Source organism: Pinus tabuliformis, chromosome 8 (genome assembly GCF_031772625.1).
Source record: "Pinus tabuliformis cultivar Carrire ecotype Pingquan chromosome 8, CPIR1, whole genome shotgun sequence".
NCBI lineage: Eukaryota > Viridiplantae > Streptophyta > Pinopsida > Pinales > Pinaceae > Pinus > Pinus tabuliformis.
This window is the reverse complement of record NC_142294.1, coordinates 1,376,134,806-1,376,159,926: the sequence shown is the minus strand read 5'-3', so window position 1 is coordinate 1,376,159,926 and position 25,121 is coordinate 1,376,134,806. Positions and strand designations below refer to the sequence as shown.

Sequence of the window (25,121 nt, the reverse complement as noted above, 5' to 3'; positions counted from 1 at the left end):
TTCAGCACATACGCTGTTTAGATGCTATGTAGCTAAGGGGAAGTTTATTTGACAAGCACTTGAGCAAAAAATTGTGCAATATTTAGTTGTTTGTTTTTAGTAATATTTGTTGGAATCCAATCCCTTGCTATTGAGGATTTTGTTGGAAAAATAGAGCACATAATTTCCACGCTTCTTGGATAATAGAGAACATCAAACCACCACTGCAAAAATGACAAATGAAGTTCCCAAAAATATCAACAATGAACTCAAATCCTTAATAACGCTCATAACATGATTAAAATTACTAAATTTAAACGTGTAGTATTAATAAACTACTTTTGAATCAATTCATCAATCATTTCATCTCAGGGTGTTCCTATTACATAATTGACAATAAAAAGAATTGTAACAATCCACTCCTACTCAACAACAGTAAAATTTTGAAAAAATGTAGCCAACTATCCTATAGAATTCAAATTCGAACTCAACCTTGCTATTTTTAAATGTATAGCGACAAGCCTAGAACCAATAAAGTCCTACAAACTCTACAAATTCGAATTCGGACTCAACCTTATCACCCATGATATGATTTTTTTTAAATATATAGCAACAAACTTACAACCAATCTCACCAGTTATGGATTGTCCTAGATTATTTAAAAAAAAGAAAAAACCTAAAAAAAACGTCCTACAAATAAACGACTATTGGAACTTTCACAACTAATACTTTTCCGTAAATTTTTGAATCAGCGATATTATTTCCCTCTTTATTCAGTCTACTCACTCTGCAACTCGGGGGTGTCGTTATCCCTTCAATAAATCTTCTCTAAAACTGCAACTCTGTATCCAAAGTGATTGATTGAGTGCGTCTAAGTTTCCAGGAAAGATAAGTAAACCTCCAAAATGTCTACGTCGCGCATGGAGACAGATGAAGAGCCGATCGTTCAGCGTTTTAATCTGTTCCACGACAAGCCACTCCCATCCACGGTACTCACTCCGTTTTTTTTCTTCTTTCTGCAATGTTATATGCATAAATCTGCAACCAAGACCTTTCGAAGTTTATATTGCTTCTTCTACATACTGTTTCGCAAACATGGATTTTGGATTTCTCGATTACCAGTCTCTATTATGCGTCACAGCATTATATGCTAGAGCTATTTTTTAACATAAGTCACCAGTATGCAGGGAGAACCCATGATTCACGTTTTTCTAAATGTTTAGGGTTTATTTTTCGTATTTTGGGCGTAACAGGTGGAGATGGGCGAATGGCATCCGGACAAGGATTTGTTGGTTATGGTCACAGAAGACGGAAAGGTCGTTCTACACCGTTTGAATTGGGACAAATTATGGACCATCACTCCAGGTTTGTCCCCACATTGTCCTGCTTTATTAGGTACATGTGTCGGAAGTCAGTGCATTTGAAGTTGCAAGTAAATTGGACTCTAGAAGTGAAAAACAAAAGGCGAATCCGGGCTTAAAAAATACATTATTATTTTTTCCCTTCGGAAAATCCCTGGTTGATGTTATAGCATCCTCCGTCACTCCAGTATCGACATGGTTGCATACTCTGTCATTTTGGTATCAACATGGTCGCCTACTGTTTTGATGTTGGGTTTTGTGGTTTGTCTCTGGGGCTTGTGGCTGTGTAATTCAAATGCGGAGATGACTTATTTGAGACTAATTTCAGGATTAGTCAAAAACCCTAATTTCCAGAAGATATATCTTATTAAATATACCATTAAAATCTGAAAATTGATTCACATGTAATTCTTTATGTCTCAGTGTTTTGAAAATTTCAGTGTCTGAAACTTTATCGATTTTTTTTATAGTGAAAATTCCAAGATTGCTGTTTTAAAACTAATTTTAAAATTAGTCACCTACCCTATCGAACGTATACTAAATCTCTGAAATTAGAATGAACCAAAATATAAAATTTTAACAACTTTTACTATGATATTTCTCCTTAGTCTCACAAAATTTCACCATTCAAAACTTCCTAGAAAAAAGTTTTAGCGAAAATAAAAAAATTAGATATCATTTTTGGGATTCAACTGCGTTAAGTAAGTCATTCAAAGTATGACCATTTCCATGAGAGGTAGTCGTAAAGTGACTAATTTCTCATGATTTTTGAATAGTTCACTTAGCACTCATTGCATCGGGTGATGCTCACAGGGGTGAAGAAGTGGGATTGAAACTAGTGAAATGTGGAGAACGAATCACATAGCATCAATCATCACTTCCGGGGCTTGCACCCGGTAACCAGGACTTCCCAGGAGGTCACCCATCCCAGAACTCCTCTGGCTCAAGCGCGCTTAACTGTGGAGTTTTTCCCACAATCAAGCCCACTTAGCTTGCTACCCCATTTGCAAAACCTTAGCAAGTATTGTGCCTCATGAACCATTCAGGTAGAGATCCCTTGACTCTTTTTGAATTTAAGTATGGGGGATTTTCGCAGTGCATTATATTAGATATCATTTTTGGGATTCAACTGCGTTAAGTAAGTCATTCAAAGTATGACCATTTCCATGAGAGGTAGTCGTAAAGTGACTAATTCTCATGATTTTTGAATAGTTCACTTAGCACTCATTGCATCGGGTGATGATCACAGGGGTGAAGAAGTGGGATTGAAACTAGTGAAATGTGGAGAACGAATCACATAGCATCAATCATCACTTCCGGGGCTTGCACCCGGTAACCAGGACTTCCCAGGAGGTCACCCATCCCAGAACTCCTCTGGCTCAAGCGCGCTTAACTGTGGAGTTTTTCCCACAATCAAGCCCACTTAGCTTGCTACCCCATTTGCAAAACCTTAGCAAGTATTGTGCCTCATGAACCATTCAGGTAGAGATCCCTTGACTCTTTTTGAATTTAAGTATGGGGGATTTTCGCAGTGCATTATATTAGATATCATTTTTGGGATTCAACTGCGTTAAGTAAGTCATTCAAAGTATGACCATTTCCATGAGAGGTAGTCGTAAAGTGACTAATTTCTCATGATTTTTGAATAGTTCACTTAGCACTCATTGCATCGGGTGATGATCACAGGGGTGAAGAAGTGGGATTGAAACTAGTGAAATGTGGAGAACGAATCACATAGCATCAATCATCACTTCCGGGGCTTGCACCCGGTAACCAGGACTTCCCAGGAGGTCACCCATCCCAGAACTCCTCTGGCTCAAGCGCGCTTAACTGTGGAGTTTTTCCCACAATCAAGCCCACTTAGCTTGCTACCCCATTTGCAAAACCTTAGCAAGTATTGTGCCTCATGAACCATTCAGGTAGAGATCCCTTGACTCTTTTTGAATTTAAGTATGGGGGATTTTCGCAGTGCATTATATTAGATATCATTTGTGGGATTCAACTGCGTTAAGTAAGTCATTCAAAGTATGACCATTTCTATGAGAGGTCATTCAAAGTATGACCATTTCCATGAGAGGTAGTCGTAAAGTGACTAATTTCTCATGATTTTTGAATAGTTCACTTAGCACTCATTGCATCGGGTGATGCTCACAGGGGTGAAGAAGTGGGATTGAAACTAGTGAAATGTGGAGAACGAATCACATAGCATCAATCATCACTTCCGGGGCTTGCACCCGGTAACCAGGACTTCCCAGGAGGTCACCCATCCCAGAACTCCTCTGGCTCAAGCGCGCTTAACTGTGGAGTTTTTCCCACAATCAAGCCCACTTAGCTTGCTACCCCATTTGCAAAACCTTAGCAAGTATTGTGCCTCATGAACCATTCAGGTAGAGATCCCTTGACTCTTTTTGAATTTAAGTATGGGGGATTTTCGCAGTGCATTATATTAGATATCATTTTTGGGATTCAACTGCGTTAAGTAAGTCATTCAAAGTATGACCATTTCCATGAGAGGTAGTCGTAAAGTGACTAATTTCTCATGATTTTTGAATAGTTCACTTAGCACTCATTGCATCGGGTGATGCTCACAGGGGTGAAGAAGTGGGATTGAAATTAGTGAAATGTGGAGAACGAATCACATAGCATCAATCATCACTATGAAATCATGAAAAATTATAAAAACATATGAAATATTTACAAAAAAAATTCTAAAAAATAAAAAACAAAGAAATTATTTTCTTATATATACAAGAAGGAATTTTAAAATGCAATGGGTTAGTAGTCACACAAAGAGTCGTTTTAAAATGCAATGGGTTTGTAGTCACACAAAGAGTCATTTTAAAATGCAATGGGTTAGTAGTCACACAAAGAGTCACGTATATTATGAAATATTAAAATATTTACAAATATCATAAATAAAATCTTGAAAAATTATAGAAACATATCAAATATTTACAAAAAAAAAAAAAAATACAATGGGTTAGTGAAATAATACAAGGCGAAGGGTTAGTATATATAGATGCAAATTAGAGAAACTCTTTTCAAGTTTTGATTGTGCAATAAAAAAAACTTTAAAAATTAAAAGTTAAATCTAAAAATAAATTTAAACTACAAATTAAAACTTAGATCAAATAAATATTTACAATTTTGAAATCTAAAAATTATTTATAAAATAAATCTAAAAAAATATTTACAAGTATGCTAAAAATCCCAAAACATAAAATTTAAAACAAAATCCAAAACCCCAAAAGTTAGAAAATCAAAATTATTTTACAAAGACTTTAGATCTATACAAATAAAATACAAATCTACTAGATCTGAGGAGTATGAGTCTGACTCCACTCCCAGATTTGTAGAATCAAGCTCTTTCTAGATAGATCTATCTATTTAGCACAAATTATAAAAGATGATTAATTAAAAAAATGAGGTAGTAGCCCCAAAGATCCCGCAAAAGGAAAATCGTATGATAAGTCTAGGAATTTAGATCAGGAAGGCTCTTCAGATCTTATGCCTTGGGAGTCAACTGGTCTAGCCGAGGACTTCCCCAAACGCCCAATTTTTTAAATCCAAATGATTTCTGCACACTTCAGATTAAACTGTTAGATTAATAGAGATGTAAAATAACAATGTAATTTTCAAGAATTAGAAATACCTACTAACTCTATTAAATTAAAATTCTATTTTAAACACAATAAACTATGTAAGATACTTGTGCAATAGATTATTACCCAAAGGCTATTAACCAACAACTTATTAAAAGTAGTATTTAGTAGAATATTGAAAATAATATTACAATACGTGTAGGAGAGGAACACCACCATCAATGTAAACCCCAAAGACTTTGCGTTCTTATTATTCCAGAAAAATATTACAAGAGAGCTTCAAGAGCAAGTACACAATTCAATGATCAAATGATTTGTTAGACAAATGACCTCTAATTTATAGATAATGGCTAGTTGGTTTGATCTTTGTCAAAGTAATCTCGACTGTTGATAAATATTTAATTATCTTTTAATCCTCTCCATCGAAATTATTTTATTTTTTTGAGGAAAAATTTATTTTTTCATTTAATTCATTTTTAATCAACTCAAAATTAATTATTCTGAGTTGATTCCCTAAAAAAATTGACTTTGACTTAACTACCAAGGCTCAAGGGTCCAAAATCTCTTGAAATTATCAATATTCCCTTGGCTGGGGACCTCCAAAAATTAATTTCTCTGAGACTCACGAATTTTATTTTTCGGAAAATTAATTTTTCGTAGGACACAAAATTAATTAAATTTATGGTTTAGGATTTTAATTTATTTTTTGCTAGAAAATTTAATTTACTTATGAGGGGATTAATAATTTTCCAACCCTCTAATATTTTAGCCATGGTGTCTAAATATGAAGGACTATGCATTAAAATATTTTTTCCATCAAGATATTACAATTTAACTCTCAAAGGGGGAAAACTTGTTCGTTATAGACCCTCATTTATAACACCTCATTTCGTGACTCAATATGATCGAGTAGACCAAGTAATTTGTAATAAAGAAATCTAGCCAATTAGCTTGAATTACTCTGAAATTACTTTTACACAGACTCGACTAGCACACTAGGACTTACTTAAGATCTTGACAACAAAATCCACCCTAGTTTTGGGGTGAGGCTGGAGAAAAAACTCTGCCGACCATCCGTATTTAGAAACACACATGAATTGGTGAGACGAAAAACCTCCTAGGATAGAAATTGTCATCAAAACGGTAGGTTTACCTAGGTTGTTACATACATAAGCGGTCTTACTAGGATCATTTACATTATAAACTTGCATAATTAGTTTACAATTTTACAAAATGATGGTTGATGATGATGAAGAAATCCGGATGATCTCATTGCTTGAGCATGATGGAATCTTATTTGCGAAAATGTGCACTGCATCTTCTTTGCTTCGTTTTTTCTCTTCCTTGGATTCTTCTCTTCTTTTCTCCTCCTAGGTCTTGATCTCCTTTTAGATCGAACTTCTTGTGAGCTAAATTGATGATCCTCCAAATGAAGTCGAGCTCTCTTATATATAGTCTTTTTGGTAGGTTGAATAGCCCCTTCATAAGGTTGACTTGTCACCTTGTAGGCCGACTTGTTCTTTCTTGAAGGCCGATTTGATGCTTCTTGTTTGACAAGGTCTTGGAGGGTCTTTGACTCTAATTTTGACTCAAATAAATTTTCTTTACAATATGTAACATGCCCAAAAGGGTCTTCCATACATGACAATGACTCTTATGACTTGTAGACTCAATGACAAGCCCTAGAAGCACTCAATGGGTGCTTGACCTATAAATCAAATAACCTTGAGCATGAAACCCATGCCTCAAGAATAACAATAATAATTTTATTTTTCTCTTTACATCAAATACATAAAATCATGATTACATATGTCATTATGAAGACCGAACCTAGTTACATATTTCAACACACCCTCTTAGCTAGGGAGGTATTCATAATCCATAGAAGGTACTTGGACATTCGCAAACTGAAGAATTCTCATAAGAAGAGTCGGATTGGTAAGCCATCTCATAAGCTACTTTCTTAGCTTATGCCAAAGTATCTCATCATACGAAACAACATTGTCACATAGCAAGGCCTTGACTACCAGCTCTATCTCTCCACATGATCAGAGCACAATGATGGTGAGACCAATGACTGATAAACATCATCATCATTGTCTCTTAAGGCACATACCTCACCCAGGTGTTCACAGGGTATGTCCTTTTAGAACAATTCTTATCTTGGAATAACACATCCTCAAGGGATTTCCTCTTCGACTACTCTTACCTATTGGATGCCCTACCATGTCCTCAAAGAGTATCGAATCAATCTCAGATGCTTATCCAATACTCCATTCTTTCTTCACAATATAAAGACAAGAATGATGAGTCTATCTCTCCCTCTCAACTATGGAAGATATGCTCATCCCTATAATAAGAATATACCCAAGCTCCCTCTTACCTAGGGACTTGTCCAAGCCCCCTCTTAACTAGGGACTTGTTACCAACAACAACTACCTGTTATTTGGTGGAGATCATGGTATTATTAGCTGCTTGTAGAGCTCTTCCTTTCGATGTCATGAACTTCATCTTCTTCATTATGGAGCCTTTATCTTCTAGATTTTCTTTGTAGGGCATCGACCATCCATTTCTTTTTGTCAACGAATCATAGAGTTGAACCAATAGTCATATCATCCTTCTTTTCATCGGAAAGTGATCTTCTAGTCCATATCTGGCTTTCCTTCATACAACTACCTTTTCCAAGTCATGTTTTTTTTTCAAGATCTTCCATCCAATCTCATGAGTACTAGTTGTAGGTGATATCCACAACTCTCTTTCGGTAGCCCTGTTTCAACCATAGTTTTAAAATTCGGCCGTTTCGAAACCGAAACGGCCGAGTTGATCCGTTTCGTTGCCCTCAGAAGTGACTCGGTAGAAGAAACGGTTCGTTTGGCTGAGTCAGCCATGACTCGGCCGAGTCATTCAATGACTCTGCCGTTTCCATACTGACTCGACCGAGTCACAAACAGCGGCCCTTAACCCAGTAAAACAATGCTTTAACAATTTTTTAATGATTTTTTAAGGTGTTTGCTAATTGGTTTGGACTCCAATGTGTTTTACGAATTAGTTAAATGTTATTTGGGGTCCATTTCCCCCTCCCAAACCCTATTTAAGACACTCAAATGCTCTGTACTATTGATATGCTATTCAAATTTCATGGTAATGTTAAATTCTTAAAGTAAAAGTGACATTCTCCTTAATCTTCATTTTCATCCTTTTACTTAAATTTTTAACATTACCATGAAATGGCTCAGGATGTTTGAGAGTGGTTTCAGCCTCATTGGATTTCATATGGAAAAAGTAGAATTTTAGATTTCATTCAAAATCCAGCAGACTTATCAGCTTTTCAGGATTGGAGGATTGCAATGTTTCCATTGAATTTTGTCATGTATTAGGGTATGGAACTCGTATTTAATCAAGAGCACCAATCCCTCTATGTACCTTGATGTTAGTGACATTGGTTGTTGAACTCGCTCCTGCTCCCAAGTAACACTGAGCCAGATGATGTTGGCAACTCTAGCAATAGCCACTAGCCAGTAGTACTGGTCACAGACTTTTGTTGTAGAGGCCATTTATAGCCTCCTTGGTTATGTGTTTTTGTTTTGATCTCTATATCATCATCGTGTATGTATTGGACAATGCACTGGGTGCCATTTTGATATAATGGATATATTCATGAGCCTACTTTGATCATATGTTGTCTTCTATCTATATTCTAATGCTGTGTGTTTGGAAACATGAATGAAAATCTTTAAAATCATGTGTTTTTATAAAAAATAAATATTTAATGTATTTTTTACAACGACCGAGTCATTGAAATCGAGCCGGTCGAGTCGATACCGAGTCGGAGTCGACCCTTGGCCGAGTCGGAGTTTTGAAACTATGGTTTCAACCCAACCAAATGATGTTCAAAAATAAAAAATGAACATCAAATCAAAGTTACTTCTTATGATGGCTTTTCATCATGACATTTGCTTCTTGCAACATCAACATCCTGTACATTCGTAAACACATCTCCAAGACTTTCAATGTCAAGGGTCTCCTTCCTTTACAGACTTTATAAAAGTCTTTCTATCTTCTCCATGGAGATGTCATAGCTAATTCTTCTGGTTATCGGATGATGATCACTTATCTTATCTTACGCGACTATGGTTTCATTTCTCACAAATTCTTCTTCCTTTCTTCACACATTGTTCCCCAGGAAATTCTATACATAGTTCCTTCATCTTGTCAACCACCTCATTTTCCATATGAGGACATATTAAGCTGATATAAATATGTGAACGAGTTCAAGGCATTTCATCTTCATGGCTTTATGCATCTTCTTCGATCATGCTCCTGAGATAGAGCATTCAACCATGCTATCAACAACTATATGATGACATGACTAAATTTATCAAATATGTACATACCTCTTTTCTCCTTTTGGTCATCTAGACTTGCTTCAACTTCCTTTCCTTGTTTGAAAGTACTTCTTCATTGATATAGGCTTCATTCCTTTCTTTCTTTTCTTGTTGTCCTTTTTGAGTTTAGGACAATCTCTCTTGAAATGCCCATATTCTTGACATCCATAACATTGGATCTTTGACATATCGGTCTTCTTCTTTTTCTGAGGACCAAACTTTCCTTTTCTCTTGGCCATGGCAACAAATGCTTGAACCTGTTCATTTGGCCCAACATCGCTTTATGCTTTCAACCTAGTTTTTTCAATCTTGCACAGTGAACAGAGTTCACTGAATGGGGTGGCTTCCTTCGTTCCATAGATACTTGATACAAAGTTGCCCCATTCATCAGATAATGCATTGAGCACCACGATGGTCATTTCTTTGTCGGACATTATTTCCCCTAACTCTTGTAGTTAGTCTTTTATTTGTGACACCCTCATAAGTTACGAGGCTATCCCTTCTTCCTTTGATACCTTCATTTTATATAGCTCGGTTATCAAAGATATAACTTCTCCTGTAGTCCTTACGGAGAACAATTCTACCAACTTATCATAGATTTCTCTTGAATTCTTAAACTTTACTACATAAGGGATGAGGGAATTCTTAATTGATTCTATAAGGATTCTTTGAGCCCTTATTTCTCCTTTCATATATTTTGATAAAGCTTGAGCTTCTTCTTGTGATGGTTTGGTGGTTGAACCCTTAACATGCCCAATAACTTCATTTTCTATGAGGATCAAATTTGTCCTCCTCTTCCATGCAAGGAAATTTGATGACCCAACCAGTTTGTTGCTCTCTTTGCAAAATGAAGTCATTTTGATAGTAGATTCAGACATAGATATAAGGATACTTACTTGTCAAGTGAAGATGCTCCTTTAATGATGATATCTTCAACTTGATACGCTCTTGATGATGTTGATAATAAAATATGTCTTCTTGATGAAGATGTTTTCCTTCAAGTATGCTTTGAAAGGTGATCCTTTCTTCAATGAGAGGGAGATCACTTTGATTTCCTTGATGTTGATGATGGCAATTCCCTTGGATGTAGAGACTTCAAGATGCTTCAATGTGTAGTCCTTCTTTGAGTGGAGGTAGGGTCCTTGAGGTCTTCTTTTCCTTGTGATTATGATTGTGAGCTTCCCAAGAATGCTTCAAGTGTAGAACCCTTCTTTGAATGAGCTAGGGTTTTGAGGTCTTCTTTGATACCTTGACCTTCTTGATACTTCTTTTGATGGTCCTTCTACAAACTGCCTTCCCTTGTCTTGTCACCTTAGCTCTTATACCATGTTGAGAAATCTATAGGCAGCTAGATTAAGTGATTCCTCTTCTTTGATCACTGCTTGTGATGTGTTTTTACTCAACTTGATTAACTTCTTCTTTTACTTGATAATAATTAGTGTTTTTTACCATCAAACAACTACCAAACAATAAAGAACAATGAGACAAAAGGACACAAGATATAGGATATTACTCTTGAGAGGAAAACCCACAAGCACTCTTCTCTTCTTATAAAACTTCAATTGACAAATTCCAAGACCTATGACCCTTGACCAAGACTCCTCCAAGACCAAGTCAAACTTCTCCTTGAAGCACTTCCTTCTCTCAAAGTCAATCCAAGTCAAATTTGCCTTCCAACAACTTTCACTTCTCCTTTGACCAAGATTTCGGACTTGCAACTTTGATTGTAATTTCTGCTTGCAATTTTCGGCCTCCTGCAATGATTGCTATTTTGCATGTGTGGGTTGATTAGGGTAGAATTAAGAGCCTTCTCTCCTTCTCTTTGCTTGGACTTTTCTTCTCACGAATTCAACTTGCAAGAGTGATCCTTTAATGCTAGGTTTCAACTTCTTTTTGAGGTCTACAATTTCACTTTTAGAAACCCTAGTTGTAGTCCACATATGTGAGAGAAATTGGCCCAAAAACAATCTTCTTTGGTTCAATTTTTCTCCTCCTTGGATTATCCTCTTCTTTGCTCCTTGTAGGTCTTGATCTCCTTTTATATAAAACTTCTTGTGAGCTAAAATGATGATCCTCCAAATGAAGTTGAGCTCTCTTATACAGTCTTTTTCACAAGTCGAATAGCCGGTTTATAAGGCCGACTTGTTACCTTGTAGGCCAACTTGTTCTTTCTTGAAGGCTAACTTGTTGCCTCTTGTTTGACAAGCTCTTGGAAGGTCTTTGACTCTAATTTTGACTCATACAATTTTTTTTTTACAATATGTAACATGCCCAAAAGGGTCTTTCATACATAACAATGACTCTTATGACTTGTAGACTCAATGCCATGCCCTAGAAGCACTCAATGGGTGCTTGACCTATAAATCAAATAACCTTGAGCATGAAACCCATGCCTCAAGAATAACAACAATAATTTTATTTTTCTCTTTACATCAAATACATGAAATCATGATTACATATGGTATGATGAAGACCAAACCTAGTTACATATTTCAACATCTTTGACCACTCTTATCTTGGATACTTGTCCCATCCTCAAAGAGTGTCATTACTTTCTCGAATGCCTTATCCTCAAGGAAACCACATATGCTTATCCAATACTCCACCATTCTCTTTTCAAGGCCTTCACTTAGACTTACGACTGTTAGTCCTAGTCAAGTGCTTGACACATGAAGAAGAGAATGCACATGTGATGTCCAATATCACTCCCTCTCAAATAGAGAGGATATCCCTATTCTCCTTTTGATTTGAGAATAGATCCTTGCTCCCTCTCAGAAACATAGGAGATTTAAGACTTCCTTTCAATTTTGGAAGTCAACACTACAAGCCTTATAGCTTGTCTTTATAAGAGTATCGACTATTTGTTCTTCATAGCTACATGGCTCTGTCTTTTATCACATCTCTTGAATCGAGCTTGCTTCCTTCTGAGGTATCATGGAGCCATCTTCACTCTTCAATCTTGTGACATGATCTAGGTCATTTCTCTTGCTCATCACTTTCATCTTGTCATCATAGATGAAGGCATTATATTGAGCCTTTCCAAAACTTCAAGCTGATCATAGCTTCTGCATGAAAGTGATCTCCCTTGTTGACCTTCAGGTTATCTTCTTGCACTGCTACCTTTCAATCCCAAGATGAATATATCTTGACTTTATAATTGCCAGGTATCCAATGTTGAGCTTGCCTCAACATTCTTCATATATTCCTGCAATATCCTTCCAGGTAGCAAAATAATATGTTAACTAGATAACCAACAACAATTAAAATTAGACTTACCTCACCATGATGACCTTCTCATCTAAGCATCAACATCCTCATGGTCCATCTCCACTCAAATCTTCCTTCATGCATCAAAGTGCCCAAGGATCGAACTTGATTACCAAGTTAGAACTTTTCTTCTAGAGATTACACTGGATGTTAATCATTATTCTTACATAATCTAGAGAAAGTCTTAATTCTTTATTCATCCTTGAGTAAGTCAAATTCTTCTTTCAAACATCATATAACCATATACTAAGCATACCTTATGACCAACTTTCTTTTACAGGATTTTGTACACATGAATCCTATCCAAAGTTTACTTTCAATATGCAGCTCTATGCTTTCATTCAATCATCTAGCCATTTGACCCATTACATTCCTTCATCCTTCAATATTTGTTTCCATATTATATGGAATGTATACTAACTTGGTCATGATATTTCACCGAAGAATCTCGCAAAATGATGGTTCTTACGGGTTCATGATGATCCACCTTAGCAAGATGACTGCCTCTAACATAATGTTAAATAATGCCTAGATGAATAGCAATATGCAAAATGGTCTATCTATCTATATTTAAAGACTACATGATTTCTACAAAGCAACTTACTTAATTAGGCTCTAAATATGCTACTATCACATGCTTTTCTCTATGATGCTATAAAACAACAATGTATACTATTCTAGAATCTAAAGGAAATACCAACCATTATAAAGAACTTGACAGATGGAATGCCTTCTTTAATAGTAAAGATTTTTGACATCTTCTTTCTTCTGCTCCTTCTCAAGTTATCCCATTTCCTTAGCACGTGAGCCTTGCTTCTTTCCTTTCTTTTGTTATTCTGCTGGTTTGGACAATCCCTCTTAAAGTGTCCATACTCATTGCATTTAAAGCATTTAACCTTGGACATATCTTTCTTTTTGGACTTCCTAAACTTTCCCTTCTTCAGATTCTTGACTCTAGCTATAAAGGCTTGAGATTGTTCATCTAATCCAATGTCATCCTTTGCCTTGATCCTAGTTTCTTCCAAGATGCATTGAGCCCACAACTCATCAAAAGGAGTTGAGTATTTCTTAGAGTAGATGCTTGTTGCAAAGTTGCTCCATTCTGGTGGCAATGCATTCAATACACAAATGGTCATTTTCAAATCAGAAATTGTTTCTCCAAGCCCCTGCAAGTGATCTCTTAATTGAGAGATCTTCATTAGAAAGGATGCCATGTCCTCATCCTTTGATTTCTTCATTCTATATAGCTTATTCCTCAAAGACATCTTTTGTCCTGATGTACTTACAGAGTACAAATTCACTAGCTTGTCATACATAGCCTTAGAAGTTTTCAAATTTGCAACAAATGGAACAAGAGGATCCTTAATGGATTCAACGATGATCCTTTGTGCCCTTACTTCTCCTTTCTTGTACTTTGCTAGTTCTTGAGTCTTGTCTTTGCTAGGTTCAGTAATTTCACCAGTAACATATTCCATTACTTCATATTTTGTAAGTGCCAGGTCAATCCTTTTCTTCCATGCTAGGAAATTTGATGAGCCAATGAGCTTATTGCTTTCCTTGCAGAAAGAACCCATATGACTTGTAGATTTAGACATAGAGTAATAATATGATACTTACTTGATAATCAAGAGTCTTCCCTTTTTGATGATGTCTCCAACTATCTTGAGGCTTTCAAGATCTTCAAAGAGACTTCAATGATGGCTTCCAAAAGTGATGATATCAAAATCCCTTTTGATGCTTCCTTTAGGGAGGTCTACCAATGAGCCTTCAACTAGATCCTTTTCTCAAGAGAGAACAACAACCTTCTTGTAGTCTTCCTCTTCAAGCTTTCTTCTGATGAGACCCTTCTTCTAGATCAATAGGTCTTCCTTTTCCCCTTAGCAAATCCTTCTTGTGTCCACAAGATGATCCTTCCAGCTGCCTTCTTGTTCATCTTAGCTCTAATTCCATGTTGGAAAAATGTAATGTGGCAACTATTAATTCCAATTTTCCTTAACCTTAATACTTGTTTGTGAACTTTATTATTCTTCTTGTGTTTCTTTATTAGATCTTCTTCATCAAACAAATATCAAGGAAAAAACAGTAAAGACAGTGGACACAAAAGTTAGGCTCCAAGCTAGGGCAAAACCCCTCTAAGGGGAAAACCCAAAAAACTCTTCTCTTCTTATAGAATCTTCAAATGAGACAACAAAGACCCAAACCTTACAGCAAGTACCAAGTCATCCCTTTCAGATTATCACAGCTCAATCCTGCATCAACCAGCTTCTAATTGCAACTTTGACCCTGTAATTTCGTCTTTCAACTTTAGTCTGCAACTTCGGCCTTGTAGCTGCTGCAAAAACCCTAATCCAGCTTCTTCAAAAGTTCTTCCTTGAACAAGACAAATCCTCCCAAGGTCAACAAGGTCAAGATAGAATATTCACTCTTCCAGCAATTTTTTCACGACAACTTGTTCTCCTGCAATTCAGAATTGCAGTTTCAACCTTCTTTGTAGTTGCAAAAACCCTAGAACTTCGCACGTGTGAGAGAGATAGAGCCCAAAAAAAGTTTTTCTTTTTCTTCTTGGATTCCTCTTGCCTTTTAGAACTTCGCTCCTCCTTCCTTGCTTCTTCTTGCCTTAGATCGAACCTTTTCTTAGAAGATCGAACTTGTTGGTGAGTGAGTGCCAAATGAGGTCGAATCTGCTCCTTTATATAGCCTTTCCAAGGGGTTGAATTCCCTCCTTTAGGCTGACTTGTACTTTGGATGTTTCCAGGACTTTCTAGACTCAAAATAAATTCTTTTACAAGATATATTTTGCCCGGAAGTGTCTTATAAACATGATGTTGACTCTCTTGACTCATGACAATATATCCTATGACCTAACAAACCCTAGAACCACGAAGAACATGCTTTTACCTAGAATGTGAAAATTCCTAAACCAGGAATCCCAACTACAGCAACTGATATTACTTCTTCTACTTGTTAATCCGTGCAAGTTATTTACGGTGTTCTATTGTAAATATCTAAGTAAATACAACTGCAGCCTTCACTATTTAAAATTATACGCGGAAACAAGAAACTGAGCAAGAAAGAAATACACAACACATCTGCACAATTGTTTTTGGACAAATGTCCCCGGAAAAACCTAGTGTGGGAAAATTGGTGCAACAACTGAGGGTTTTATTATTAAGCAGTAGTAATTCTGAGTACAATTCGTTGGATGCCCAACTCTCTATCCGATACAGAGAGAAACTTGACAAAATGAGTAGTGAGGTGATCTCACCTTGTCATTGAAAGAACCGACACTGGTCTGCATTGGAGATGCCCCTTTGCCCTGCCTCTGCGTAGTTCTGCGTCACTCTCATGCAGTTCCTGCGTCACTGCAGCTAGGGATTGCGTTGAACCTCCTTCTGACCCTCTGTTGATTGGAAACTTCAGCGCTTAGCCTCTCGGTCTCACAGCCCGACTCCCGACTTCTGAAACTTGATTTCCTCATCAGGAATTCGATCTCCCTTCAGGCTTTGCGCTGCCACTGCATCAACTCTGCGCAGGCCAGCGTCAGCCTCTCTCTGGACGTCGTTCTGCCCTCTCCACCTTGTATTCTCCGGCCTGGAAAACTCCCCACCGAATACTATCCCTGCCCCTCACTGCAAAAGATCACTTCAAATTTCTCTTCGGCGGTTGCTGTGCTTTAGAAATTCGATCTTCTGATCTCCACTTGATGTGTTCTCCAAGTGCCCATCAAGCCTCTTCTTATAATTCTCTCGCTGATCAATCAACGACCCATATTAGATTCTAACCAATGGCTAGGATCATATTGACTTGATCTCCGTCTTCTTCTAGAAGTTTCACCCACAGTTTAGATTAATACCCATTAATTATTTTAATTTCCCAAGTTTAGACTTAGGGATCCATTGAAAATAATTAATTATTTTAATAAAATTGTTTCCGAATGCAATTTCCCAAAACCATTTCTGGGAATTGGAGAATGCATGTGTCTAAGCCTCCCTGCAAATTTTGAGACTTAGAGCACATCTGATGCTACCAGAAATCAACACTCCCTCTTAGTGAGGAATGTGCTCTAATGCAACCTACTGAAGCATCACTCTGTTCTATAACATCTCCTTCTGCGCTGCAGATGTATGACATCACTGTCAACCAACCACTGTGCAAATGCTGCATCTATATTGCTGTTGACCCTCCCATTGTCAACACTGCATCCATATTGCAATTCCCTCTGAAATTCTGCATCTGTGTTGCTGTTGGCCCTGCCACTGCCAACACTGCATCTACACTCAACCTCTTCCAACTGCTGCTGCTACTGCATCAGCAATGGAAAAGCATCCCAAATTGCTGAACAAGTGTTCAATATGATGCATCTCGTTGCAAGAGTTCTGACTGCTACTAGTCTCTGCGCTGACCCACTGAAGCCTTTGCGCTGCTACTGACGTCTGCTCTGTGCCAACTGCACTGCTGCCAAATCTGCTTTGCACTGCTCAGTCTCTATCGCTCCTAACCACTGCAACTGTCTCTCATAGCACTCCTCTACATCAACTGACACTCGTCCATCCTGCTACTTCTGATGTGGGCTCTGGTAGCAAGGAATTGATCCAAGAGCTGGACTCCTTAAGGTTCTTGCCCATTTGCAATCCTTTCTAACTACAACTCTAAATCATCCCACCTCCCTCTTGGAGATATCACGATTGTCATGGAAAACTCTTCCTCCTCAATCTTCGCGGGTGCAGCCTTCGGAATCTGAATCATGCTTCTCATCTTTGTCCTTCTTCTTGAGAGGACACTGTGTTGCGTAGTGACCGAGTTCACCACACCTGAAACATTTAATCTTCGAGATGTCCTTCTTCTGCCTCCGTTGCTCCTGCCGCCCCTTGGATGCAAGGGTTGCATTCTCTTCCTCCTCCTTGGGCTTCGGCCTATTGCTGTTGCCTCCTTCAAGTTTACACTTAACTGAGTCTCTCCTCATCTCCTCTTGCTTAAGAGCTGCCCACATTCCTTCCTAGTCCAACAAGTTCTCCCTGCCCAGGATGCTCTGGACAAATACCTGCCACTCTTCTGAAACCGAATTTAGGGCCAGTCTTACCATCTCAGAAGATTGAGGTGTAGACCCCACAACTGCTAGCTCATCTCGGGTCTCCTGAAGCTTTGCAAGGAACGGATCAATGCGTTCCCCTTTTTGCATCTGCGTAGACCTCATCTTTTACTCTAAGTACATCTTCCGCTGCTCGGACAATGCATCCGACATTTCCTTTTCAGTCCCTCTGCCAGCGATGTGACAGACTACATGATCCTTCACTCTATCGAGGATAATTCTCTGTCTTTGTGTTGGAAATAGCAACAAGAAATGCTAAAAATAGCGTTGCTATAAATAGCATTTCAGGTACCAGTGTTGGACATAGCAACAAGGAATGAAAAATGGAAGTGCTAAAAATAGCATTTCGGGATAGATTCCAATTTTAGTTAGTCCCTGAACTAAAATTGAGAAGTAAAATTTGAATTTGATCTTAGCAGCTGTTTGTAAAATAATTAATTAATTCATCTTGAGTTAATTAGTTGGAGAAAATCAAACATGAAGTCTATGTGAAGACATGCAACAATTATCCCTTTGATTGAGGAAGTTATCGCTTAATTAAGGAGATCAGGATGAGTTGTACTTTGAGTTGTAATTAGTTAGCTCAGTTATTTGAGTTAAGTTCAGTTAGATTAGTTCCAACAATTTGTGGAACTGATTGTGAGTTCAGTTAGTTAATGCCTGCATGAATGTAACTGTTGCACTTCAGATAACTGAATATTTTCTCATAAATAACTCACGCATGTCAGTTCAGTGAGAGACCCAGTTGAGATTAGAGGAAGGGATAGTGTACTATCAGTTGAAGGATTTTTCCTATATAGGAAACTCATCCATGCAAAAGGAATTATCTCCTTCAGGATTGCGCAGTTACTTCTGAGTTTAGTGAGCAGTGCGAGAGGTGAATTCACACAGGTGGCAGCATTGGACCCCAGGAGAAACTGCGTAAGGAAATAGGAGGCTTGGAGGGCAGAGGAGAAGGTTTGTGAGAAGCCTTTGACTGTTTATGAGCAGCAGAGGGATTGTACTGAGAGCTGGATAGCCTGTGAGCTAAAGCTTTGTGTAATCCGGACATATTTCCACTTGTATGATAATACAGAGATCGGGGTTTTTAGCTGAAGCTTTCCCCAGAGTATTCTTCTGTGTTCATATGTGATTGTTTCTTCTTCTTTGTTATATGTGTTCTGATTGATCTAGCTCAAATTGATTAAGCTTCCGCAAAGTTTGATTGTAGAAGTAGATCTAGTATTTTGCTTTAGCATATTGTATTATCAAGTGATCTACAGTGGGAAATTTATACACTTTGCCATTTCTCCTTTGTACTTTTTGAGTGGATCTGGATCTGGGGGCTCAGCTACCATGCTGTCGACATAGATCTTGAGAAAATACTTATCCAGAAGGCATGACATCTTTGCCTTCTAGATCACATAGTTGGATGCCCCATCCAACCTATCCCGATCTCTCAATCCACTGGCTGCCATCTTTGCTAATCGAAAAAGTCGAATGACCTCTTCTCTCCTCTGCATTGTTGCTGGGCTAGCCTACACACTCCTTGCTGGAGTCAATAGATTTGTTGCTCCCTGCTGCTGCTCAGCTAATGAGAATTCAAATTCCTTGGCTAGGAATTCTCTAAGGAAGAAATTCCCTCAGTGTGTCTCCTCTTCCTTATGACGTCTTTTTGCCTAGCAACTGCCTGCAGAGAACTGGGTCACACAAGAAACCCCACTTCACTGAAGCTTCTGCTACGCTGCTTCCTCTGTTGTTGACAAATTTCGATCTAGAAATCCTACCTCTCTGTCGACTCACTCAGAGAGAGATTTACCATGAAAATCTTGCCCTCCTGGCTTGAATTGCACAACCCCCCCGGGGATTTGAATTACTGCTTCTGCAGAAATTTTTGTTAATTTTAGGCAACAATGGTATGTTCTATATGCTTTAGAGCAATTTTACTTCAATTTCTTTATTAGCCCAATATCAATATGCAGTTTAGCAATCACATCAACATGATAGTAAAATGTCGATAGAACATAAACATAAACAATAGAAGACGAGCCAAGACAAGAGGACACAAGATGTGGCACCAGCCATGGACAAACCCCAATGTGGGGAAACCCTTTATCAATTCTTCTTATAGTCTTCAATAGTTTAGCAGAGAGTACAATTTACAAATCTGATAATTTATAATAGCGATAAAAGAGCCCTATCCAGAAAAGTCAATTTTGGTCAACAGGATAGGTGTGACCCTCAACAATTCGGTCAACTTCAGTCAACTTCGGCCTCCAAACAACACGATGAATCAACCCTCAAAACCATTCGAAATCAGCGGAGTCAAAATCTGGTCAAACAGTGAGTTTGCGGTCAACCCTAGCCACAATCAATGCTGGTCAAAGTCAATGGATTGCCTTGATTTCTGTGCCCAGAAATGCAGCCTGCCCAAATAGAAATGCCTCACACAAAAACACAGTCAAATAGGTCAACATTGCTGGTGAACGCTTGGTCAAGCTGTCACTGAAATTCTGTTAATGCAGTCAACGCCCAAAAACAGAAAATTGCCCTTCTTTCCTTTGCACGTGTAGAGAGAGATGCTGCGTAGAAATGCATACCCAATCAATGAGGAGAGAGAGAGATGTGTGAAGTGTGAGTGTGTCCAAATGAGGCTAAGTTACCTTTTATTTATATCCCACGTTGAGGATGAATAGACATGACTGACTGTTGGGCTTCTAAGCCTACATAAGTTTGCTGGCCGACCTTGACATTTTGTCCATAATCAAAATAAATTCATAACTTCATCTGTCAGAATCAGATGATCTTTAGATCAATCCTACACCTCTCAGAGAGAGGAATCCAAGAAAAATATCAACTGCCATAAATAAGATGACCCATGTGGAGTTTGGCCCTAATTGCCAATTTTAACACTCCCTCTCAACTAGGGAGAACTCCATCTGCTAATCCATCTGCCAATCTATACTATCTCTGCCATCAATGCACTGCTCTGCTGAACTATCAAGAAGAAGAAGTGATCGAGAATGTATCATGCCATTCTCTACTGACTCGAAATCAGTCCCAATCAAAAGAGAGTGTCTCATATCACTCTTGCTGACCCGAAGTTAGTTCCAATCAAAAGATAGTTTCTCATACCACTCTTATTGACTCGAAGTCAGTTTCCATTGATCCTAGACCAATATCAATCATCCTAGCATAAGGAGTACAGTAGTACACGATGCTTCCATCGGTAGTACTATGGTCCCTATCCTTATTTCCCTAATCATTGGCCAGATGAGAGGTACTTCCCATGAGTCCCAGACTGCATGGGTAGGATGTCTCAGCACGAGAAGGATGAACCACTCATCTTGCCTACATGTCGCCAAGGGGTATCACAGGGGAAGGCTAAACCACTCACCATGTACACAACAAACCACTAGGGGAAGGCTGAACCACTCATCCTATGGTTGGTCACCGCTCCAAGAAGTACCCCAAGCCCCTCATAGCTCCCAGAGCTCAATGTCCATCTCATACAGGACCCTCATAAGAGGGTCTCTTCACGACTCCAAGTCGTTCTCGGAAGGCCAAGAATTTGACCTTCCCCAGGGGCTTTGTCAGAATATCGACGACCTACTCATCAGTCCTAATGTGATGGAGCCTTATTGCTCCTCGTTGTACCATATCCCGGATAAAGTGGTACTTGATATCTATATGCTTGGAGCGATCATGAAACACGAGATTCTCTGATAATTAGATCCCACTCTGGTTGTCGCAGAGGATCATGGTGGTATCCAACACATGTCCAAACAACTCACTGAAGAGCTTCCTCAACTAGACACCTTCACAAGAGGCCATACTAGCAGCTATGTATTCGGCCTTGGCGGTGCTCAAGGCAACCAATTTCTACTTCTTGCTCATCCAAGATATCAAAGCAGAACCCAAAGAAAAAACAAAATCCAGAATTGCTCTTGCGATCCACCACATTGCCAGCCCAATCAACATCAGAATAACCATGCAGCCTCACATTTCCGGTAGTGTATTTCAGTCCATGAGTGATTGTGCCCTGAAGATATCTCAGAAGATTCTTGGCAGCAATCCAATGTATATGATGAGTCTCAACCATGTATTGGCTCAATGTGTTAACTGCAAAACATATGTCTAGATAGGAGTTCACTAAGAACATTAGTGCTCTTACAACACTACCACACAACTTCTTAAAGTTAAATTCCATTGGAGTAGTCACAGGCTTGCAGTCCACCATCCCAAATCTTTCCAATATATTCACCATATATTTTCCTCAAGAGAGGAAAATTTTGCCTAGCTTTTGCTAGACCTCCAACCCTAGGAAATAGTGCATCGGTCCTAGGTCCTTCATCTCAAATTCAGAAGCCTACTCCCTCTTACATTTGCGAATGAGAGGGTTTGCACTTGTAAGAAAGAGGTCGTCCACATAAAGTAGCAGAATGAGAGGTTTATCATTTTCAACCTTAAATTAAAGGTTCGGATCGGCTTCACTTCTAGTGAATCCCAACTTCATCAGATAGCTATCGATCCTCTCATACCAAGCCCGGGGTGCTTGCTTCAACCCATAGAGAGCTTTCTTCAACCTGCATACATGAGATTCCCGATCATGTACTTCAAACCCCTCAGGTTGTTCCACATAGACTTCCTCTTTGATTGAGCCATGCAAGAAGGAGGTCTTGACTTCTATCTAATGTAGGTTCCATCCTTGCGAGGTAGCAAGGGCTATGGTCGAGCGGATGGTGGTGTATCGGGCAACAGATGCAAATATCTCATCATAATCTACACCATCCTTTTGAGAGAAGCCTCGAGCAACAAAGCGAGCCTTGAACTTTTTTGCACTTCCATCAGCTCCATGTTTGATTTTGTAGAGCCACTTAGAGGTGACAACCGATTTGTCCTAGGGTCTAGGGACGACATCCTAGACATCATTCTTCATAATTGACTCGTATTCTTCGTTCATAGCATTCTTCCATACTTGTTGCTTCACGGCTTCTTCGAATGATGAAGGCTCATTTTGAATGATAGTGCTCATGGCGTCAAATATCCTTGATACTTGTTCGGCTTCTTGCTTTCACGGAAAGTCCCCCTTGGTGCAATGTGTCTCTCGACATCTTCGAGAGTCTCCCTAAGCCATGAGGGTCTCCTTTTGGAGGAGGAGGGCTCATGAGGAGGAGGATCAATAGGATACATAGGTTCATCAACATCGGGCTCCGTTTCGTCTTCTTTTTCGCCCTAATTTCTTGTGTCAGCTTCTTTGTCCTTAGGATAGGAAGGTTGTTGATCTTCCTGAGGGCCATATCTTCGTCAAAGGTGGCATCATGAATTATCTCAACTTCCTTTTGACTTTCACATAAATTTTATGTCCCTTATAATTTTCATTATAGCCCACAAAGATTCCTTTCTTCCGAGATATACCCAATTTGCTTCTTTTCTCTTTCGACACATGAAAATATACGGGGCTTCCAAAAATTCTAAAATGAGAGACATCTGGTTTCTTACCAGTGAACATTTCTTCGGGAGTCTTGGAGTCCAATACTTGATGAGGGCATCGGTTTTGAACATACACGGCGATATTTGCAGCTTCAGTCCATAGAAACTTCAGAAGGTCTTGATCATGAAGCATGGCATGAACAACTTCTACAATAGAGCGATTCTTCCTTTCAGCCACACCATTCTACTCGAGAGTGTATGGCGTTGTAGTCTCCCTCTTAATGCCAACGTCTTTGCAATAATCTTGGAATTCATTGGATTCGTACTCGGTCCCATTATCAGTCCTCAATAGCTTGATTTTCTTCTCGAATTGATTTTCAATCAAGGCTTTGAAGTGTCGGAACCAAGTGAACACTTCACCCTTATTCTTCAAGAAGTAGATCCAGGTCTTGTGAGAATAATCATCCACAAAGGTGAGATAATATAAGTATCCTCCCAAAGAGTTTATGGGCATCATACCAGATATGTCGGAGTGGATCAATTGCAATATATCTGTGGTCTTGATATTACTTGAGGGGAATGGTCCCCTTGTAAGTTTTCCTTCGGCACATCCCAAACATACACCTTCATGCTGTACTTTGAACTCGAGCATACCTGTCACCATCTGTCTCACATCGGGTAGGGCCTTATAATGAAGATGGCCAAACCTTTGGTGCCATAGTTTAGATTGTAGAGATGTGTCGCAAGACATGGCTCCCAATGGACTTCCTCCAACTTGATACAGAGTGTCAACCTTGAACCCAAGAGTAAAAGTATCTTTAAAATTTCTTTTCCAAACACATACCTTTCCATCAATGAATGCCACCTTGAATCCTTTGTCCTCCATGGTTGAAATGGACACTAGGTTCTTCTTGAGATCAGGTACATATAATACTTCTTGCATATGAATAGTGTTACCTTGATTCAATTGAAGTTTAAGATTCCCTACTCCCTTCACAAGATAGGTGGCATCGTTTCCAGGGATGATCTCCAAGTTTGTTTCCTTTTTCTATCAGATTAATGATCTCCAAGTTTGTCTCCTTTTCTATCAGATTAGAGAGGGTTTCCTTGTATCCGGTGAAATGCCTTGAGGCACCACTATCAATCAACCAATTTCCCAAAGTTTCTGGGGGAGAGGCAATGGAGAGGGCCGATATAAGATAATACTCTTTTTGCTTATTGTTAACAACATTGGATTCTTCATAATTGGAGTTCCTTGATTTCTTGGAGGGTTGACCATATCCTTGATCTCTCGCATTCCTTTTTCCTTTGCCATTGGACTTGCCATTCCTTTGATCGTTATTGTTGAAGTTTCCCTTGGAGTTGTTATGATAGCCATCATCTCGAGGTGTGTCCCTTCTATTAGGACACTCCCTTGCATAGTGCCCAAACTTATTGCAAACAAAACATCTTCCCTTTCTTCCATTTTTGAATCCCGGTCTTCTTTGATTTTGCTTCTTTGAACTTGCATTGTTCTTCCTCTTGGCATGAGCAGAGAATGTAGTGGGGTTGCTTCTATTAGAAGGCATTTCTTGCTCCACCATTCTTGTTTCTTCTTGAATGTATCTCGACATCAAATCTTCAAACCCTGGAATTCGATCATTGTTGAGTATAGTGGTTCTAAATACGTACCACTCAGGTGGGAGTCCTCTAAGGGTGGTGAGGGTAAGTTCCCTGTCAGGAATGACTTCTCCAATCGAGAGTAGATCATTCTTGATCTCAGTAATCCTCAAGAAATAGGATTGAATGTCCTCGTCCTTGCCCTTCTTAATATCTTTCAACTTATTCTTGACAAATAGAATTTGATTAGCATTACTAACCTTGAAACATGCTGACCAATCTGTCATAGATCTCCTTGGAAGTCTTCAATTCGGAGATGTAGGCCACTAGGTGCTTGTCAATGGAATCCCTGATAATCTTCTTCGCTTTGACTTCAGCCCTATTGTACTTGGTCTTCGCAGTAGCTGGTGCATTTGAAGGAGGTTCA

The 25,121-nt window shown here is 38.7% G+C and overlaps 1 protein-coding gene across 1 annotated transcript in view; it reads left to right on the top strand.

Moving 5' to 3' along the window:
- The first annotated feature begins 672 nt into the window (after window positions 1-672).
- The window catches only part of APC4 (Transducin/WD40 repeat-like superfamily protein), a 465,104-nt gene continuing 440,655 nt past the window's right edge, over window positions 673-25,121 (top strand). Inside the window, exons 1-2 of the mRNA XM_089373770.1 lie at window positions 673-968; window positions 1,233-1,344. Coding sequence (XP_089229896.1) covers window positions 885-968; window positions 1,233-1,344 — 196 coding nt within the window. The 5' untranslated portion in view covers window positions 673-884. The remainder of the gene's footprint in view (window positions 969-1,232; window positions 1,345-25,121) is intronic.